The 16,746-nt window shown below is 36.2% G+C and overlaps 1 protein-coding gene across 4 annotated transcripts in view; it reads right to left on the bottom strand.

The window, feature by feature from the left end:
* DPYD (dihydropyrimidine dehydrogenase) overlaps positions 1-16,746 on the bottom strand; it is a 962,084-nt gene that overhangs the window by 708,480 nt on the left and 236,858 nt on the right. For all 4 annotated transcript variants that reach the window (XM_008264835.4, XM_070078001.1, XM_051857462.2 and 1 more), the window contains exon 5: positions 5,656-5,817. In XM_008264835.4, the coding sequence (XP_008263057.2) occupies positions 5,656-5,817 (162 nt within the window). The remainder of the gene's footprint in view (positions 1-5,655; positions 5,818-16,746) is intronic.

The following is a 16,746-nucleotide window of genomic DNA, read 5'->3' as shown; positions in this document are numbered from 1 at the left end:
ATAGACAGGAGTGTCAATTGTTAAATCAACAACAGAAGTCATTGTGCACTTACTCCTCATGTAGGATCTCTGTCCTTAATGTGTTGTTCAATGTGAATTAATGCTATAACTAGTACTCAAACAGTATTTTACACTTTATGTCCTATGTGGGTGCAAACTGTTGAAATCTTTACTTAATATATGCTAAATTGATCTTCTGTAAATAAAGATAATTGAAAATGAATCTTGGCCAGCGCCCTGGCTCACTAGGCTAATCCTCCGCCTTGTGGCGCTGGCACACCGGGTTCTAGTCCTGGTCGGGACGCCGGATTCTGTCCCGGTTGCCCCTCTTCCAGGCCAGCTCTCTGCTGTGGCCAGGGAGTGCAGTGGAGTATGGCCCAAGTACTTGGGCCCTGCACCCCATGGAGACCAGGATAACTACCTGGCTCCTGCCATCGGATCAGCGCGGTCGGTACACCGGCCACAGTGCGCCGGCCATGGTGGCCATTGGAGGGTGAACCACCGGCAAAAGGAAGACCTTTCTCTCTGTCTCTCTCTCTCACTGTCCACTCTGCCTGTCAAAAAAAAAAAAAAAAAAAAAAGAAAAGAAAGAAAGAAAGAAAATGAATCTTGATGTGAATGGAATGGGAGAGGGAGCAGGAGATGGGAGGGGTGTGAGTGGGATGGGAGTTTTGGGGGGGAAAGCCATTGTAATCCATAAACTATACTTTGGAAATTTATATTTACTAAATAAAAGTTTTAAAAAATCTATCTATCTATTTATTTAAAGGCAGAGATATAGAGGGAGAGAGAGCATCAGGGAGAAGGAGAGAAAGAGAAAGAAGGGAGGGAAGAAGGGAGGGAGGGAGGGAGAGACAGAGATATCTTCCATCTGCTGGTTCACTCCCAAAATGGCTGCAACATCCAGGCATGGGTCAGGCCAGAGCCAGAATCCAAGAGCTTCGTTTGGGTCTCCCCATTGGTACAGGAGCCCAAATACTTGGGCCATTTTCTGCTGCTTTTCTACATTAGCAGGAGGCTAGATGGTAAGTGGAGCAGCCAGAATTTGAACTGGTATACATAAGGGATGCGGCATCACAGGCAGATACTCAACTTGCTGTACCACAGTGCCAGATCCTAATGTCTCTATTTTCACATTTGATAGATAAGACATACCATACAACACATTTTTGTTGGGAAAGGAATACAATACACTTTTGATTATTAGGATACATATTTCTATATTTTTTCAAATATGCTTATAGTCTCCTCTAAATTACATTATGCTCTTCATTTTACAAAGGCTTATAGGGAGTCAACAAAATTCTTTGAAAAGGAGTTCAAGAATAATATATCCTACCAGTCAAAATATATAATAAAAGTATATAAATTAATATAGTTCCTATCAATGCATGAATAGACAAATGGATCAGTGTAGAAGAGTAGAGAGGCTCCCAAAAACAAAAAATAGAGAAACTCACATATATTACATTTTTGAATTAGAGGTATTTAAAAAAATCAGTTTCAAAACAACAAACTATGCAATAAATGGTATTGCCTTAAGTTACTTTCCATAGAGAAAATACGCATTTATCCAAGAGTGGGTATGTTATATAATTAGGATCCTTCCATCACAACACATACCACACAATAGGCAAAGAACATTGATTAAAAAAATCAATGTTGAGGCAGCATAGTGGCCAATAAACACAGGAAAAGGTTTCTAAATTTTAGTATTCATTGAAGAAATCCACACTATTTCTACAACCATTTCTTAGGACATATAAAACATACACCAGATTCAACAATTAGTGTTTTGTGTTTTATTTGTAATATATGTTTAACTTGATGAAATACATTTTATTAATCACAAAATAATTATTGCACTATTGCAAATAGATACACTAATGGGACTATAACTGGGTGTGTCAATTGAGATGAAATTTTAAAAGCCTGCTAAGACACACAATCCCAACCAAAAATGTCACTTGATTTAGTCTGAAATTTGCCATCTGCCAGCTCCAGTTTTAATTAAAATTATTAAACCTAAATAAAAACACAGTGCCGGCTGACGCCATGGCTCAATAGGCTAATCCTCTGCCTGCGGCATCGGCACACCGGGTTCTAGTCCCAGTCGGTGTCCCGGATTCTGTCCCGGTTGCCCCTCTTCCAGGCCAGCTCTCTGCTGTGGCCCAGGAGTGCAGTGGAGGATGGCCCAAGTACTTGGGCCCTGCACCCCATGGGAGACCAGGAAAAGCACATGGCTCCTGGCTTCGGATCAGCACGATGCGCCAGCCACAGCGCGCAGGCCACGGCGGCCATTGGAGGGTGAACCAACGGAAAAACGAAGACCTTTCTCTCTGTCTCTCTCTCACTGTCCACTCTGCCTGTCAAAAAATAAATTAAAAAAAAAACACAGTGCCAAGAAGCTTATATTAAATAATATATGTAATAGATATTATAAAAATGTCAATGTTTATTGTGAAAAATATATGCCATTCTTATATTTCAATTTTGTAATCTAGTATATTAACTTGAGGCAGCAATTTAAGTGTTAATTTTCTTTCTCATTTATTTCAGTATTTAATCAAAATTTAGAAGCTTAGAATTTTAATCTTAGTTTTCTAAATTGCTTCTATAATTCTTTAAAGTAGAAGGGATCAGATTTGGCATACTGTAATTTTCAATTTAAAATCATTTTTGCAAACTTCAGAAAATGGATTAAAAGATGCATTATCATTTTTCTCTCCTTTTCAAAAAATTCATTAATTAAATTTGAGGGACAATGAATCTAGTTGGTCTTTTAAATTTAATGAATAGATGGATTTTCCAAAAATTCAATTAGGGGCCGACGCTGTGGCACGGCGGGACTAACGCCCTGGCCTAAAGCGCTGGCATCCCGTATGGGCGTCGGTTTGAGTCCCGGCTGCTCCACTTCCATTCTACCTCTCTGGTATGGCCTGGGAAGGCAGTGGAAGATGGCCCGGGTCCTTGGGTCCCTGCACCTGAGTGGGAGACCTGGAGGAAGCTCCTGGCTCCTGGTTTTGGATCGGTAAAGCTCCAGCCATTGCAGCCAATTGAGGAGTGAACCATGGAATGGAAGACTTCTCTCTCTCTCTCTGCCACTCCCCTCTCTGTGTAATTCTGAATTTCAAATAAAAATAAATAAATCTTTAAAAAATTCAATTAAATACACTATGCTTTTCAAAATAAATTTTTCAAAGATAATTTTACAGTGAAATTTATAAGTTCCATGAAAATGGAAAAAAATTACACCAAACCATTGTTTCTAAGTCATTTTGCTGAAGCAATATTATTAAAGGATTCAATATTGTTATTAGGAAAAGTCACTTCCTGAGAGACAGAATAATCCCTATAGCTTGTTTTTTTATTGTACCATCACAAATAAAAGTGTTCAAAGCAAAGTTGTAATCACTGCAAATGTGCAAACAGCAGAGAGTTAAAGAGTAATGACAACACAGTATATATATACACACATATATGTATGATCTCCTAACTCTACTGCAGGCTACATTCTACATGTGTGATCTATTCCCTTTCCCCACAGTCCCTCCAAATCACATGGTCATGTTCAAATCGAAAAATACAAGATTTGAACCTAAGGAATAATGGCAGATCCCTGAGGTGATATTTAAAAAATCACTTAAAAGTTACAGGAGGAACAATTTTGAAAAATATTAAGTTTTTAGCCTGCTTTTCCTAACCTTTGTTTAATTTGTTTGAAAAATAGATTTGTATTTCTTTAAAGGTCAAAAATAAATCATTATTTTATCAAACCAAACAAAATTATTTGTATCATATTGTATTTTGGCTTAAATACTCAAATAGTAGTTTTGAAGAATAATATTATTTTGAACTTTATATTTTCTTGTACTGATATTCACATGTTACTTATGTTTTGCTATGTTCAAAACAATTTGTATAACTGAATGACTTTAAGTAGAAAACACTTTCACCTGGGAAATATAGAGCTTTCAAAAACATCTCATCCTAACCGGCCAACCTAAAATATGAATGGAAATTTTTTAAAAATAATTTCAATAGACATTTTTATTTATGATATGACATGAAATTACAGCTACACAGGGCAGGATAGGAATGGAACAAGACAATACATTCCTATACTAGATTTCTTGATTCAATTAAAACAATCTATTGTAGTCCTTTCCTCTGTTTGATTATATGTTCATTAGTTGATACTTATAGAAAGCCCTTAACATGGCTATTCTAAAATTATAGTGGGTTTCTAATGAATTCTGTGCAACAGTGAGAATATATCTGAAGCTCTTACATAAGTAGAGATTCAAACAAATGGACTTTTCTTTAAGAAGGGGTGATAAAACATAATTAAAACCAAGGCAGAGCTTCCAGAGGGATAGTTTCTCTTTCCACCCTCCCTCATCATTGACAAAAACTAGCCATATAACTTTAACTCATTTGTTCTGAAATTCAATGTTACTTCATACACACACTGCATGCCTTTTCACTTACTGTACCCTATGCAAGCTTGCTTCAGCTTAATGAAGAGAGAATGGGTCCCCAAAGAAAGATGGGGAGGAATTCAAGTGTATCTTATCCATCAACTAAGGATTTTCCCAGGCTGTAAAGATCATACCTTGAACTGGTCAGTTAAGCCTAATGCAATTTCGAATTTGGGAAGAAAAGAAATTAAATCCAATAATTTATTGCAACAACTCACAAGCTCAAATTGTTTCTATTTTTTTATTCCCAGGAGCCCATCCCTAGAATTAACCTGTCAGAAAGCAGGAAGGGAATAACCCTGATTTATTACTGAAAGCAAAGTGAGACTTAAGCTTGAGGGATATTATGGTATGAGTCCAACAAGGGGAAAAAAATACATTGTATTTGAGTTGATAAAACCAGATAGGTAAGTCACTAACTAAAAATCCAGTGTTGACAGACATTTAATTTGGCCTTCCAGACAACCAGTCCCTACAGATTATATAATCTTACTATAACCTCCATATAAGTTGATCATTTAAATGATACATGGGAATTGACTTACAAGTTGATTTTAAATAGGAGACCTAAGAGAGCACACGGATGTCCCAGATAACCAAATTTGATAACAAAGGATTCATAAAAGGGAAAGATAGGACTCTGGTTGATAGACTAAATAGTGAAGAAAAAACCTTTCATTCCATTTCATTATTATCTTTATACATAATAGACCTATAAATCTATAAGTTCCAAATTCTAAGTTCCTACAATCTCTATTACTCAAAGAACATCACAAAATCCTACTGACATATTATTTCAAAGTATAAAGATTAAACAGAGTTTCAGGAAACAAAAAAAATCAGTTAATAAAGATAGCCTTTTAATAATAAGGTTTCTTTGCCACACTTCACTGTAAATTTAATGAATAAGTTCTATTTTCAGATCATCTAATTTATGTACTACTTTCAGTTAAAGTATTTTAATAATCTACTGGGATTGCAAGTAACTTGACATATGGCTTTATAAGCTTTCATTTTTGTAGCCAAGTTGTTGAATAAAAATATTGCCTGTTGCACGAAACACACTTTAGTTATGCACTACATTAAAATTGTTAGTTTTCAACAGAGCACCAAGGGTTAAATTTATTTTAAGATCTTTTGGAGGAATATAGGATAATGTGTCTTCCTTACATACCTCAGTAGCAAACTGCTGCAAACCACCAATATTAATTGGTCCCTCTTCAGTGGCGTATAAATTGCATCCACCTACACAAAGATCAGAGGTTGGACACACCATTCCACAAGTCAGACCAAGTGGGTTGTCAGAAAAAATCATCTTAGCAGCTCCATAATAGTTCTGCAAAAATAAAATAAAATAAAATAGTTAATACCTGTTACTTTACACATTTAAGTTATGAGAAACACAATGCATTTTCTATTCAGCAATTGGACTGAAAATCAAGATATCTATCAGAGGCATATGATATGATATCCATTTACCACCAAGAAACATCAACTAACAACTAGTTCTGTACATAATACATAGGAATTTGAAATATGGTACATTGATAAATGAATAATTAATGTTAAAAATTAAAAATTTAAAAGTATTCTGTAAATATATTTTTCATTCACAAGGCATCTAACTCTGCCTTGAAAAAATCCCTCTTTGCATTCTTTAAAAGATTTTATTTATTTAATTGAAAGGTAGAGAGAAAGGGAGCTTCTTCTGGGTCTCCCATGCAGGTGCAGGGGCCCAAGCACTTGGGTCATCTTCCACTGCTTTCCTAGGTACATTAGCAAGAAGCTGGATCAGAAGAGGAATAGCCAGGACTCAAAAAAGTACCCACATGGGGTGCCAGCACTGCAGGCGGAGGCTTAGCCTACTACACCACAGCACTGGACCCCCCCCCCTTCACTTTTTTAACAAAGGTAAGTTAGTAAGTCAGGTAGCATTGCTTGAAGAAGTTTGAACCCTAATTATTAAAACAACAAAAAAATGTTATATTCAGATTACTCTCCACCTCACTAAATTAAAAGAAGCTCTTTCTCTCTTCATTTCACCTAGCTTGAGCAAGACTACAACATTTCATGATACTGGACATTGGTTAACATCCTTCAATGGCATCCCATTAATCAAAAAGGCAATTGAGGGGCCTTTTAAAAGGACTGCACCTCAAGTTCATTTTTCATCACTCCCAGGCACACATTTTACTATTACAGAATAGCTTGTCAACAGTAATTGAAACCTAGTTTGCTCTATTTTTTTTTAAGATTTATTTATGTATTTTAAAGGCAGAGTTACAAAGAGGCAGAGAGAGAGCGAGAGAGAGGAGAGAGGGAGAAGGAGAGAGACAGAGACAGAGAGAGGACTTCCATTTGCTGTTTCACTCCCCAAATGGCAACGGCCAGTCCTGAGCTGATCCGAAGCCAGGAACCAGGAGTTTCTTCCAGGTCTCCCACACAGATACAGAGACTCAAACACTTAGGCCATCTTCTACTGCTTGCTTAAGCCAGAGTAGAGAGCTGCATCAGAAGTGGAACAGCCAGGATTCGAAATGGAGCTCATATGGGATGCTGGCACTGCAGGCGGCAACTTTATCCACTATGCCACAGTACAAGCCCCCATAGTTTGCTCTTAAATTAGAACAAAATATCTTATTTCCTGAATAAAGAATTAATAATAAGAATAGTTGAGAACATTTCTTCTTCTCATCAAAAAAGTAAGACTAAGCCCAGACTAGTATTCCTTAACACTATCGAGTTTATTGAAAACAAGGAAAAGTGGCCAGCGCCGTGGCTCACTAGGCTAATCCTCCACCTGCGGCGCCGGCACACCGGGTTCTAGTCCCGGTCAGGGTGCCAGATTCTGTCCCGGTTGCTCCTCTTCCAGGCCAGCTCTCTGCGTGGCCTGGGAGTGCAGTGGAGGATGGCCCAGGTCCTTGGGCCCTGCATCCACATGGGAGACCAGGAAAAGCACCTGGCTCCTGGCTTCGGATCAGCACGGTGCGCCATCAGCAGCGCGCGGGCCGCAGCAGGCCTGTCAAAAAAAAAAAAGAAAAAAGAAAACAAGGAAAAGTTTGAGAAAATGTTGAAATCAAGAGAAACCTAAGGAAACATGACAAGAAATACAATATAGTATCTGGGATAGACTACTGGGACAGAAAAACACATTAGTTAAAAATTAAGAAAATAAAAATAAACTACTGACTCTTGTTATTTGTTTTGTTAACAAATTAACTATACTAAGATACTAATAACAGCAGAAATTATATGTAAGTATAAATGGGAACTCACAGTACAATTGTAATTTTTCTACAAATCTACAACTGCTCTAAAAATACATTTTAAGATGAGAAAATGAACTTAACAGTATAACCCTCGAAAATCAATCCATAATTTTTCCTTTGGTTTTTGTTTAATATACATTTGAAGGTCTTTATAAACATATATATCGCTTCCATGAAAAGCATCAACTATAAACACAAATTCTTAGTGACTGTAGAATACCGAATGATCATATAAAACAACAATGACTTTTACTATTCACTGACTCTTCAGTACATTCCCAGCACTTTTATTTAATCGTGTCATCAATTACCTCTCATCATATAAAATATCCATCACTCTTTGATACAATGAATGCATATCTTCTGGATATATACCACATAGTGAGACTGCTGGATCCTATGGCAGTTCTATTTCTTGTTTTTAGAGAATAATAAACATTGTTTCACACTGTGGTTGTACTAATTTACAGGCCCACCAACACAATATGAGATCCATTTTCTCATATGCTCATCAGTATTTGTTACTTTCTTTTTGATAACAGTCAATCTAACAGGTGTAAGGTGATACATTTTAGTGTTTTGTGTTTTTTTTTTTTTTCAAAGAATTGTTTATTTCAAAGGCAAAGTTAGAGAGATGGAGAAACAGAGACATAGATGTTTCATCTTTTGGTTCCTTACCCAAATGGCCACAACAGACAGGGCTAGTCCAAGTTGAAGCCAGGAGCTTCAACCAGGTCTCTCATGTGGGTGCAGGGGCCCAGGAACAATGCACCATCCTTGGCTGCTTTTCCCAGACCACTAATAGGGAACTGGATAGGAAGTGGGGCAGCCGAGGCAGGAACTGCTGCACACATGGGATGTTGGTGTTGCAGGCAGGGGCTTAAACCTCTATGCCACAAGGCCAGCCCCATCAATTTTGTTTTGATTCGCATTTTCCTGATGCCTAGTGATATGGATGGAGCATTTTTTCACATATTTGTTGGTCATTTGTTTTCTTCTTTTGAGAATTGTCTATTCAGGTCCTTTGCCCATTTCTTAACTGGATTGGTTGTTCTATGTTGTTGAGTTTTTTAACTCCCAAACACATTCTAGATATTAATCCTTTGTCAGATAAGTTGCTGGCAAATATTTTTTCCCACTGCTCCACCATGTCTACTTCAGCACTGTTCCCAAAGGCAAGATACAGTGTCAGTCACGGTGTCCACCATCAGATTAATGGATAAAGAAAATGTGGTATAAATGCACAATAGAATATTACTAAGTTATAAAAAAATGAAGTATTGTCATTTGTAGTAAAATGGATAGGAGTTTCAAGTTAAGTGAAATAAACCACACACAAAAAGACAAATATCACATGTTCTCTCTCATATCTGGGAGCTAAAATAAACTTCATCTGGACATAGAATGATGATCACCAGAGACCAGGAGTTCTAGAAGAGGAGGAAATTTGGATAATGGGTACCAAATAAGAGTTAGAACAAAGAGGTAAGTTCCTAGTGTTAGTATAGTACAGTGACTGTATTTCAAAATAACCTAGTTCTGTGGAATGAACAATTAGAAAAAGAAGATTCAAGCCTCCAATCACAAAGTAACATCAAAGAAGGGAAAATGTTGATTATTTTGTTTTAATCAGTACATGATGTAAATATGCATAGAAATGACCCCACTGTAGCCCATAAATATGTACAATTATTGTGAATAACTTTCTAAAAGATTTCCATCACTCAAAAATTTATAGATGCAAGAAGAGACAAGATTAAGTGCCTGATAATCAGATAAAATTATAAAAAAAAATAAGTAAGTAGACACTTAGGTGATCAAGAAATTAAAGCTTCAGAAAAGGACTTTAAGATTAATTTTGATGGGCCAGCATTATGGCATAGTGGGTTTAGCCATCACTTGCATCCCATATTGGTGCTGGTTCAAGACCCAGCTGCTCTACTTCAGATGGAGCTCAGTGTTAATGAGCCTGGGAAATCCGCAGGAGATGGACCAAGTACTTGGAACCCTGCCATCTGCCTGGGAGATCCAGGTGGAGTTCCAAGCTCCTGGTTTTGGTCTGGCCCAGCCCAGGCCATTGCAGTTATTTGAGGAGTGAATCAGCAGACTGAAGATCTCTATCTCTCTCTCTCTTTCTCTCTCTCTTTCTTTCTAATTTTACTTTTCAAATAAATAAATTTTTAAACAAACAAAAAATTATTAGTCTGGTTAAGTGAGCCTCCTCAGCAACCAACAGTTAAGTCTGACATACAAGAAGATTCCTTCAATGTATTTTCTGAATGCATAGTAGGAATATGGTACGAAATTCAATTCACAGACAGTGAAACTGAAGCAGAAAGTGTTACTCATTGGACAAGCACCTCACAGCACATGAATGGAAGATCCAGAGTTCATACCTAAGCATCTTGTCTATGTATCAACAGAGAATAAAATCTAGTTACAGTGCTCTTATTCAGCTACAGTTCATATCATACATATATTTTTTCAGAATAAGTTTGAAAGTCTATAGCCTGCCTTTTAGATTCATTATGCTATACATTTCATGAAATAGCTTTTATTGCACTGTTCCTAGAGTTGTGGTCTTTCCATCAGTTCAATGAAAATCACAAACAGAAAGGAATTTCCTTTCTTGACAAAGGGCTCTATAAAAAAATCCACAGCAAAAATTCTGCTTTATAAGGGAAACTGAGTGTTTTCCCCCCTAAAAGTTTCAAGACAATCATTCCAATTAGTATTCTCCAGAGATACAGAGCCATTATCATCATTTTTGTGGGTATTTCAAATAGGTTTAACAACACTAATTAATGTTTATTTTTGTGCAAAAATTTCAAATCTATACAAGGTGTTTCACAACATGCATTTTCATTAACTTTTTGAAGACGCTGCATATACTTTATTTCAAAATGTTTTGCACGAAATAAACTTATTTCTATTCATGTATTTCCCCAAAACTTTTAGTATAACATATGTGGGATTTATTATAAGGGACAGGATAACATTATCAAAAGGCATCAAATCCTAACATCTGCCATTTGCTTTAGTTATTAGAGGTAAGTTGTTCAGCTTTAAATAGGCGGCAGTCTAAACTCTTCTGGGTTTGACCAGGATACAAGATGAGAAAAAAATGACAAATCATTCTGGATTGATCTGATTAAATATTCAAGAAAGCTCAGAATAGGTTTTGGTGTAAGGAACTGGAAACTTGCTAAGAATAATCCATTCACCTGGGAAAAAAAGATGATAAAAAAGATACCTTGATAAACATGCTTGGACAAATCATGGAGGTTCCTGACTACCAATCTAAGGTTTGGATACTTAAAAGAAGATTGACAATAGCAGTCCAGTTTAAAAGGACTGACGTTTAAGATGACTGAATACATAGTGTGGAATATCAGCAAGGGAATGCTAAGACAGAGGGTATAAAGTAGATTAAACAAAGACATCTAGCAAAAGAAAAGCAATGGTGTGTATCATAGAATATAGAAGCATACTTTTGAGCATGGGCTGAACCAACATTGAGCAATGATTCAGAAGTCACCTTTATAATGCTCCCCTCATAGAAAAACTACAAGGATATCTTACATTCTCCACTGTTTAGAGTTATGGACACTCACAGTCAAAGACATTTAGAAATGGAATAGCTCCTCAACTCTTCCAGTAGAGGATGACAAGATCAATATTAATTTTTGTCTAAGACAGCAAGTGGAGAGACTTCTTGAGTCCTCCTTCTACAGAAGAGGTTTGACTTCTATTCCATGAGCTCTTCAACCTTTTTTAAAGGATAGGAAATTTAAATTTAGAAGAGTCCTTTATAAACACCCTAGCAGTTTTCATTTAAAACAAACACACCACTTCAACTGCTTGCTTCAAGTGATTCAATCAGATACAAGCCCTGCAGTGTTCCATGGTGAGAAGGATGGGCAGAGCTATGTTAGGTGAGATATAAGATAAATATCACATCTATTGTGCAAAGTGTTATTTAATGTGTAGAGCATGAAGAACTTCACTCTTTATTTTCACAAAAATATTAAAGAAATTTTATTTAAAATGTGTGTTGTTTGTAAGTCAACACAGATATATACAAATCAAATGCTTACCAGCCTTTTAATTCAACCATGTTTTGTGGGTGTTGAATTTTCTATTAGTCTTTGGGGTTATTAAAGTATGTTCTTAGCCACTACATGTGCCATTTAGGTGAGTTATTTTAAAATAACTATAACTTTTATTCTTTGCATTTTAAAATTATAAAATAAAAATGAATTAGTGCCATTCCTCCACAATTTAGTGATTTTTTAAAGTCATTATGAAGAACTGACAAACCAGCTATCCTGTCATATGGTATAAGTAATTTAACAAATAGTCCTATCATATTCAGGCCTTCATATCACCACAAAATTATCAATACAGCTGGTGCATTTATTTTAAAGTGTTCTTCCTTCTTCCAATGACAGTTTTCACAGATGGAAGCATCCTTTTAAGATAAACTCCAATCTGTCGCATTTAAAAAATACTTGGGCTAAACTTCAATAAGTTTGCATGTGTGAGAAGGGTGAATTAACATTACTTACAGTTCTGGTCTGAGCTATCTAATGGAGAATGAATTGACATTAATTAAATAAAACATGACTCTGGTACAACATACAGAAAGTATAGGCACAAGAAACACTCTGATAAGCTGTCACCATCCCTCAATGAACAACTTTTGGGTCTTCATACATTTGGCAAAGGAAATATGAAAAACATTACAACAGAACAAAGAAATACCTGCCCTCAGAGTACACATATTCTTGTACAGGCAAATAAGAATAGGAGAAGTGGTGTGACTGGTTTTATTCAAGAAAGAAGTCCAAATTTGTATCTTATATACTCTCAAATTCAGGTACACTTTATACAGTATGATCAGATATTTAGAACTATGAATTTAGTTTGTCTCACTAATATCCAAATCTGTAAGACGATTAATAATCATTTCTATGAAAAATATTTATTTTCCTGATATTAATCTAGAAAACACACATGAACACACTCATGTGCACTGAGATAAACACACGCAGACTTTGGAGTCATAATCTCCTGTATCCTGCCCATATCATACACAGGCAATCCAACTGTTGAGAACTGTAGCAAATTTTAGCCTTTGTTTTATCACTTGAAAAACTGCAGATCAAAATTTCTTCTTTATTACATTTACATTATTTATTAAAAATGGGATAGATAAGAAGCCTAATCTATAATGCAGCAAACAGATTTAATAAACTGAACTTCCCACCCCATCCCATGCTACTCCTCCCATTAGGCTTTCTCTCTCTAGAAAGATTATTTTATTAATTCTACAGATTTTAAAGCATATTAAATAAAACTAACATTAGTAAGTAGATCATAAAGAGACTAAGAAAGAGGCAGCAATGTATAGGTAGAAAAACAATCATTTATATTCCCACCCATAAAAATGAAATGCCATAGAGGCATATAAATGGTGGCATGATTCTTTATATAACTTAGATAAGTGAAAACACATCAATTATGTTTCTCCTATCTGCTGTACCTTATACTCCTTTCTCTATTTTTCGGATGTGAAAACTTTATAATATTCTCCATGTGTTAATAAAAATAAATAAGTATCTATGTGTACCTGGATTTAATTAATTAGTCATTAAAATATGTGAGAGATCTTTTGGTAAGCTAGAAGAATCTTTCATTTACATCAAAATTCAACCTTTTCACACTTTATATCACTGTTCAAAGGACATTTCTTTTAAAAATCTTTATTTTCCAATTATAAACATATTGCCAGACACTCTTTGTATAATGGCATTTTAAATTGTTTCTTTATACCCACTGACGAAAGTTTCACATTTTTTAGACTTTTTTTATTTCACTAAGGTCAGAGATCTTGTCTAAGCTACACACCTTGCTTATGTGCAAGCAACAGAGTATATTACTAGAAAGTGGATTATGGATTCTCATATACAATTTGATATCAAAAACAAGTATTTCTAGAAAATGCAAAAGGAATGAAATGCTCATAGCTTTTGAATTACTAATTTAAAGTAAATAATGTGAATATATTTCATGAAAATGTAAATAATCACTTTATACAGCAATAAAAATAAAAAATACAACAGACTTTTAAAGAAATTTATAGTTTTTTAATTCTCAATGGGTTGATAAGAAGTGTTGAGAGAAACAACAGGATTCTAGATTATTTTATTTAGTGTATGCTGAAGCTTGTATATAATAATTTACTATAATTTATGAAGCAATTTAGTTCAAGGTGATAGGAACCATTTTACATATAAACACTAACACAGGTATAGAAATAAGGATGTTAGAGCTAGTGATAAGAGGCGCTAGGAGGGAATGGTAGAATTATTACAAGTGTAATTTATAGATAATAGGCAACTTGTAAACAAATGGAAATGCTTTAATTTGAGAAATTATTGAACGGTAAAGTAAGACTAATGTTGACAGAATCCTGCATTTATCTTACATTACAAATTCTGCAAGGTTTTTCTCTATTATTATAAATTTAATTTTTATGTAGCTTTTTCTTTTCAGCCAAATAAGTTATACATCTTTGTAACAATAATTACAATTAAGGCATTTTAAAACATACTACATATTAAATGTACATATTGTTTCTAGGAAAATCAAGTAGAAGTTGAGTATCTGGATATACTGTTGCACTCCTATGCTTTGCTTTTCCAAACAATTTTATATAAAGAACAAAACTGCATCATACATGGTACAGACAACTCAGCAAATAATCAATAATTATTCCATCTCGGATTTATTTATTTATTTATTTATTTATTATTTATTTTTTTGACAGGCAGAGTGGACAGTGAAGAGAGAGAGACAGAGAGAAAGGTCTTCCTTTGCCGTTGGTTCACTCTCCAATGGCCGCCGCGGCCAGTGCGCTGCGGCCGGCGCACCGCACTGATCCAATGGCAGGAGCCAGGTGCTTATCCTGGTCTCCCATGGGGTGCAGGGCCCAAGCACTTGGGCCATCCTCCACTGCACTCCCGGGCCACAGCAGAGAGCTGGCCTGGAAGAGGGGCAACCGGGACAGAATCCGGCACCCCGACCGGGACTAGAACCCGGTGTGCCCACGCCGCTAGGCGGAGGATTAGCCTAGTGAGCCGCAGCGCCGGCCCCATCTCGGATTTAATTTAAAATAGACTTGGTACAAACATTTGAAAACTCAGAGAAATATTATAGAGATTTTTTTGTCATTGTTGGTGTCTTTTTGGTTTGTTTCTGAAAACTTTGCTAATAAAATAGCATAAGATTTCAAATCAAATTTGTACACCTTCAATAGCAAATATTTAGAATAGCAAAATTATATATAGAAAGTGAAAAATAGATTAATCTCACCTCAAATAATGTAATCCCGAACAAAATTTAAAGCAACAAACTCAGTGACTGTTACTGAACATTACATATATACACACTCACACACACAAATGCGTGTCTATATATATATATAAATATATACACACATACACATTGTACATGCATATGTATATCACGTATATTTACTGGTATATACACACACAGACACATCAGGGGTCTTTAAAAATTTCATGAAAAATGCATATTAGAAGGCAACCATAGGGCCAGTGTTGTGGTGTACTGGGTTAAGTCACCACCTGGGATGCCAACAAGATACATGGGCGCCAATTCGAGATCCAGCTGCTCCACTTCTGGTCCAGCTCCCTGCTAAGGGACCTGGGAAAGCAGTGAAGGATAGCTCAAGTGCTTGGGTCCCTATACACATGTTGGACACTTGGAAGAAGCTCCTGGCTCCTGGCTTCAGGCTGGCCCAGCCCCACCCATTGCAACCATTTAGGGAGTGAATCAGCAGATGGAAGATAGCTCTTTCTCTTTCTTCCCCTTCCCTTCTTCTCTTCTCTTTTCTCTTCCTCCCCCCTCCATCTACCCCATAACAGTGTCTTTCACATAAATAAATCATTTTGAATGAAAAAGAAGGCAATCATGCATGGATTTCAAAAATATTTTGCACCAAATAAACTCATCTCTAAATTGCATTTTTCTGAGAACATTCTGAAGTATCCTCATACATACAATGGTGTTCATTGGGTGCAAATAGGTTTTTCAAGAGTCTCCATTCTAAGTACATACACAAACAATGGCTGTTTAATCATAAACTATATACACCATTATTTATACTACTGGTGCGATATTGTAATTTCATACCAATATAGTCTTTTATGCAATAAAAGACTACTTTGTGATATTTATTCTTTACTGGCAAGAATATAAGAAATGTCTTGACTGACAGAGTACTGTATTATTTACCAGTGTGTTATTACATTATGCAGTGCATACAAATAGATTTCTCATGTAAGTCTCCATTCTAACTACATTAATTTAAACTCAATACTACTTTTAAAGATTTATTTTATTTATTTGAAAGACACAGTTACAGAGAGAGGTAAAGCCAGAGAGACGGAGGTCTTCCATTCCGCTCGTTCACTCTCCAAATGACCACAAGGGGCAGAGCTGAGCTGATCCAAAGCCAGGAGCCAGGAGCTTCTTCCAGGTCTACCTTGCGGGTACAGGGGCCCAAGGACTTGGCCATGTTCCGCTGCTTTCCTAGGCCATAGTAGAGAGCTAGACCAGAATTAGAGCAGCCAGGACTCTAAAACTGGTGCCCATATGGGATGCTGGTGCTGCAGGCTGAGGCTTTAACCTGCTGCACCACAGCACCAGCCCCAACTCATTATTACTTTTAAAAAACGTAATTAGTATCAGCTATAATAATTTAATTTCTTCAATATATCAAATTAATTTTCAAGAAATTAAACTGGGACCGGTTTGGTAGCATAGTAGGTTTAGACGCTGCCTGCAATGCTGGCATCCCATGTAGGTGCTGGTTTAAGTCCAGGCTGCTACATTTCAAATCTGGCTTCCTGCTAACACACCTGGGAAAGGAGTGGAAGTTGGCTTAAGAACTTGGTCCCTTAACACCT

The sequence above is a fragment of the Oryctolagus cuniculus genome, chromosome 7 (genome assembly GCF_964237555.1).
Source record: "Oryctolagus cuniculus chromosome 7, mOryCun1.1, whole genome shotgun sequence".
Taxonomy (NCBI): domain Eukaryota; kingdom Metazoa; phylum Chordata; class Mammalia; order Lagomorpha; family Leporidae; genus Oryctolagus; species Oryctolagus cuniculus.
Note: the sequence above shows the minus strand (reverse complement) of the source record. Positions and strands in the feature narration are given on the sequence as shown.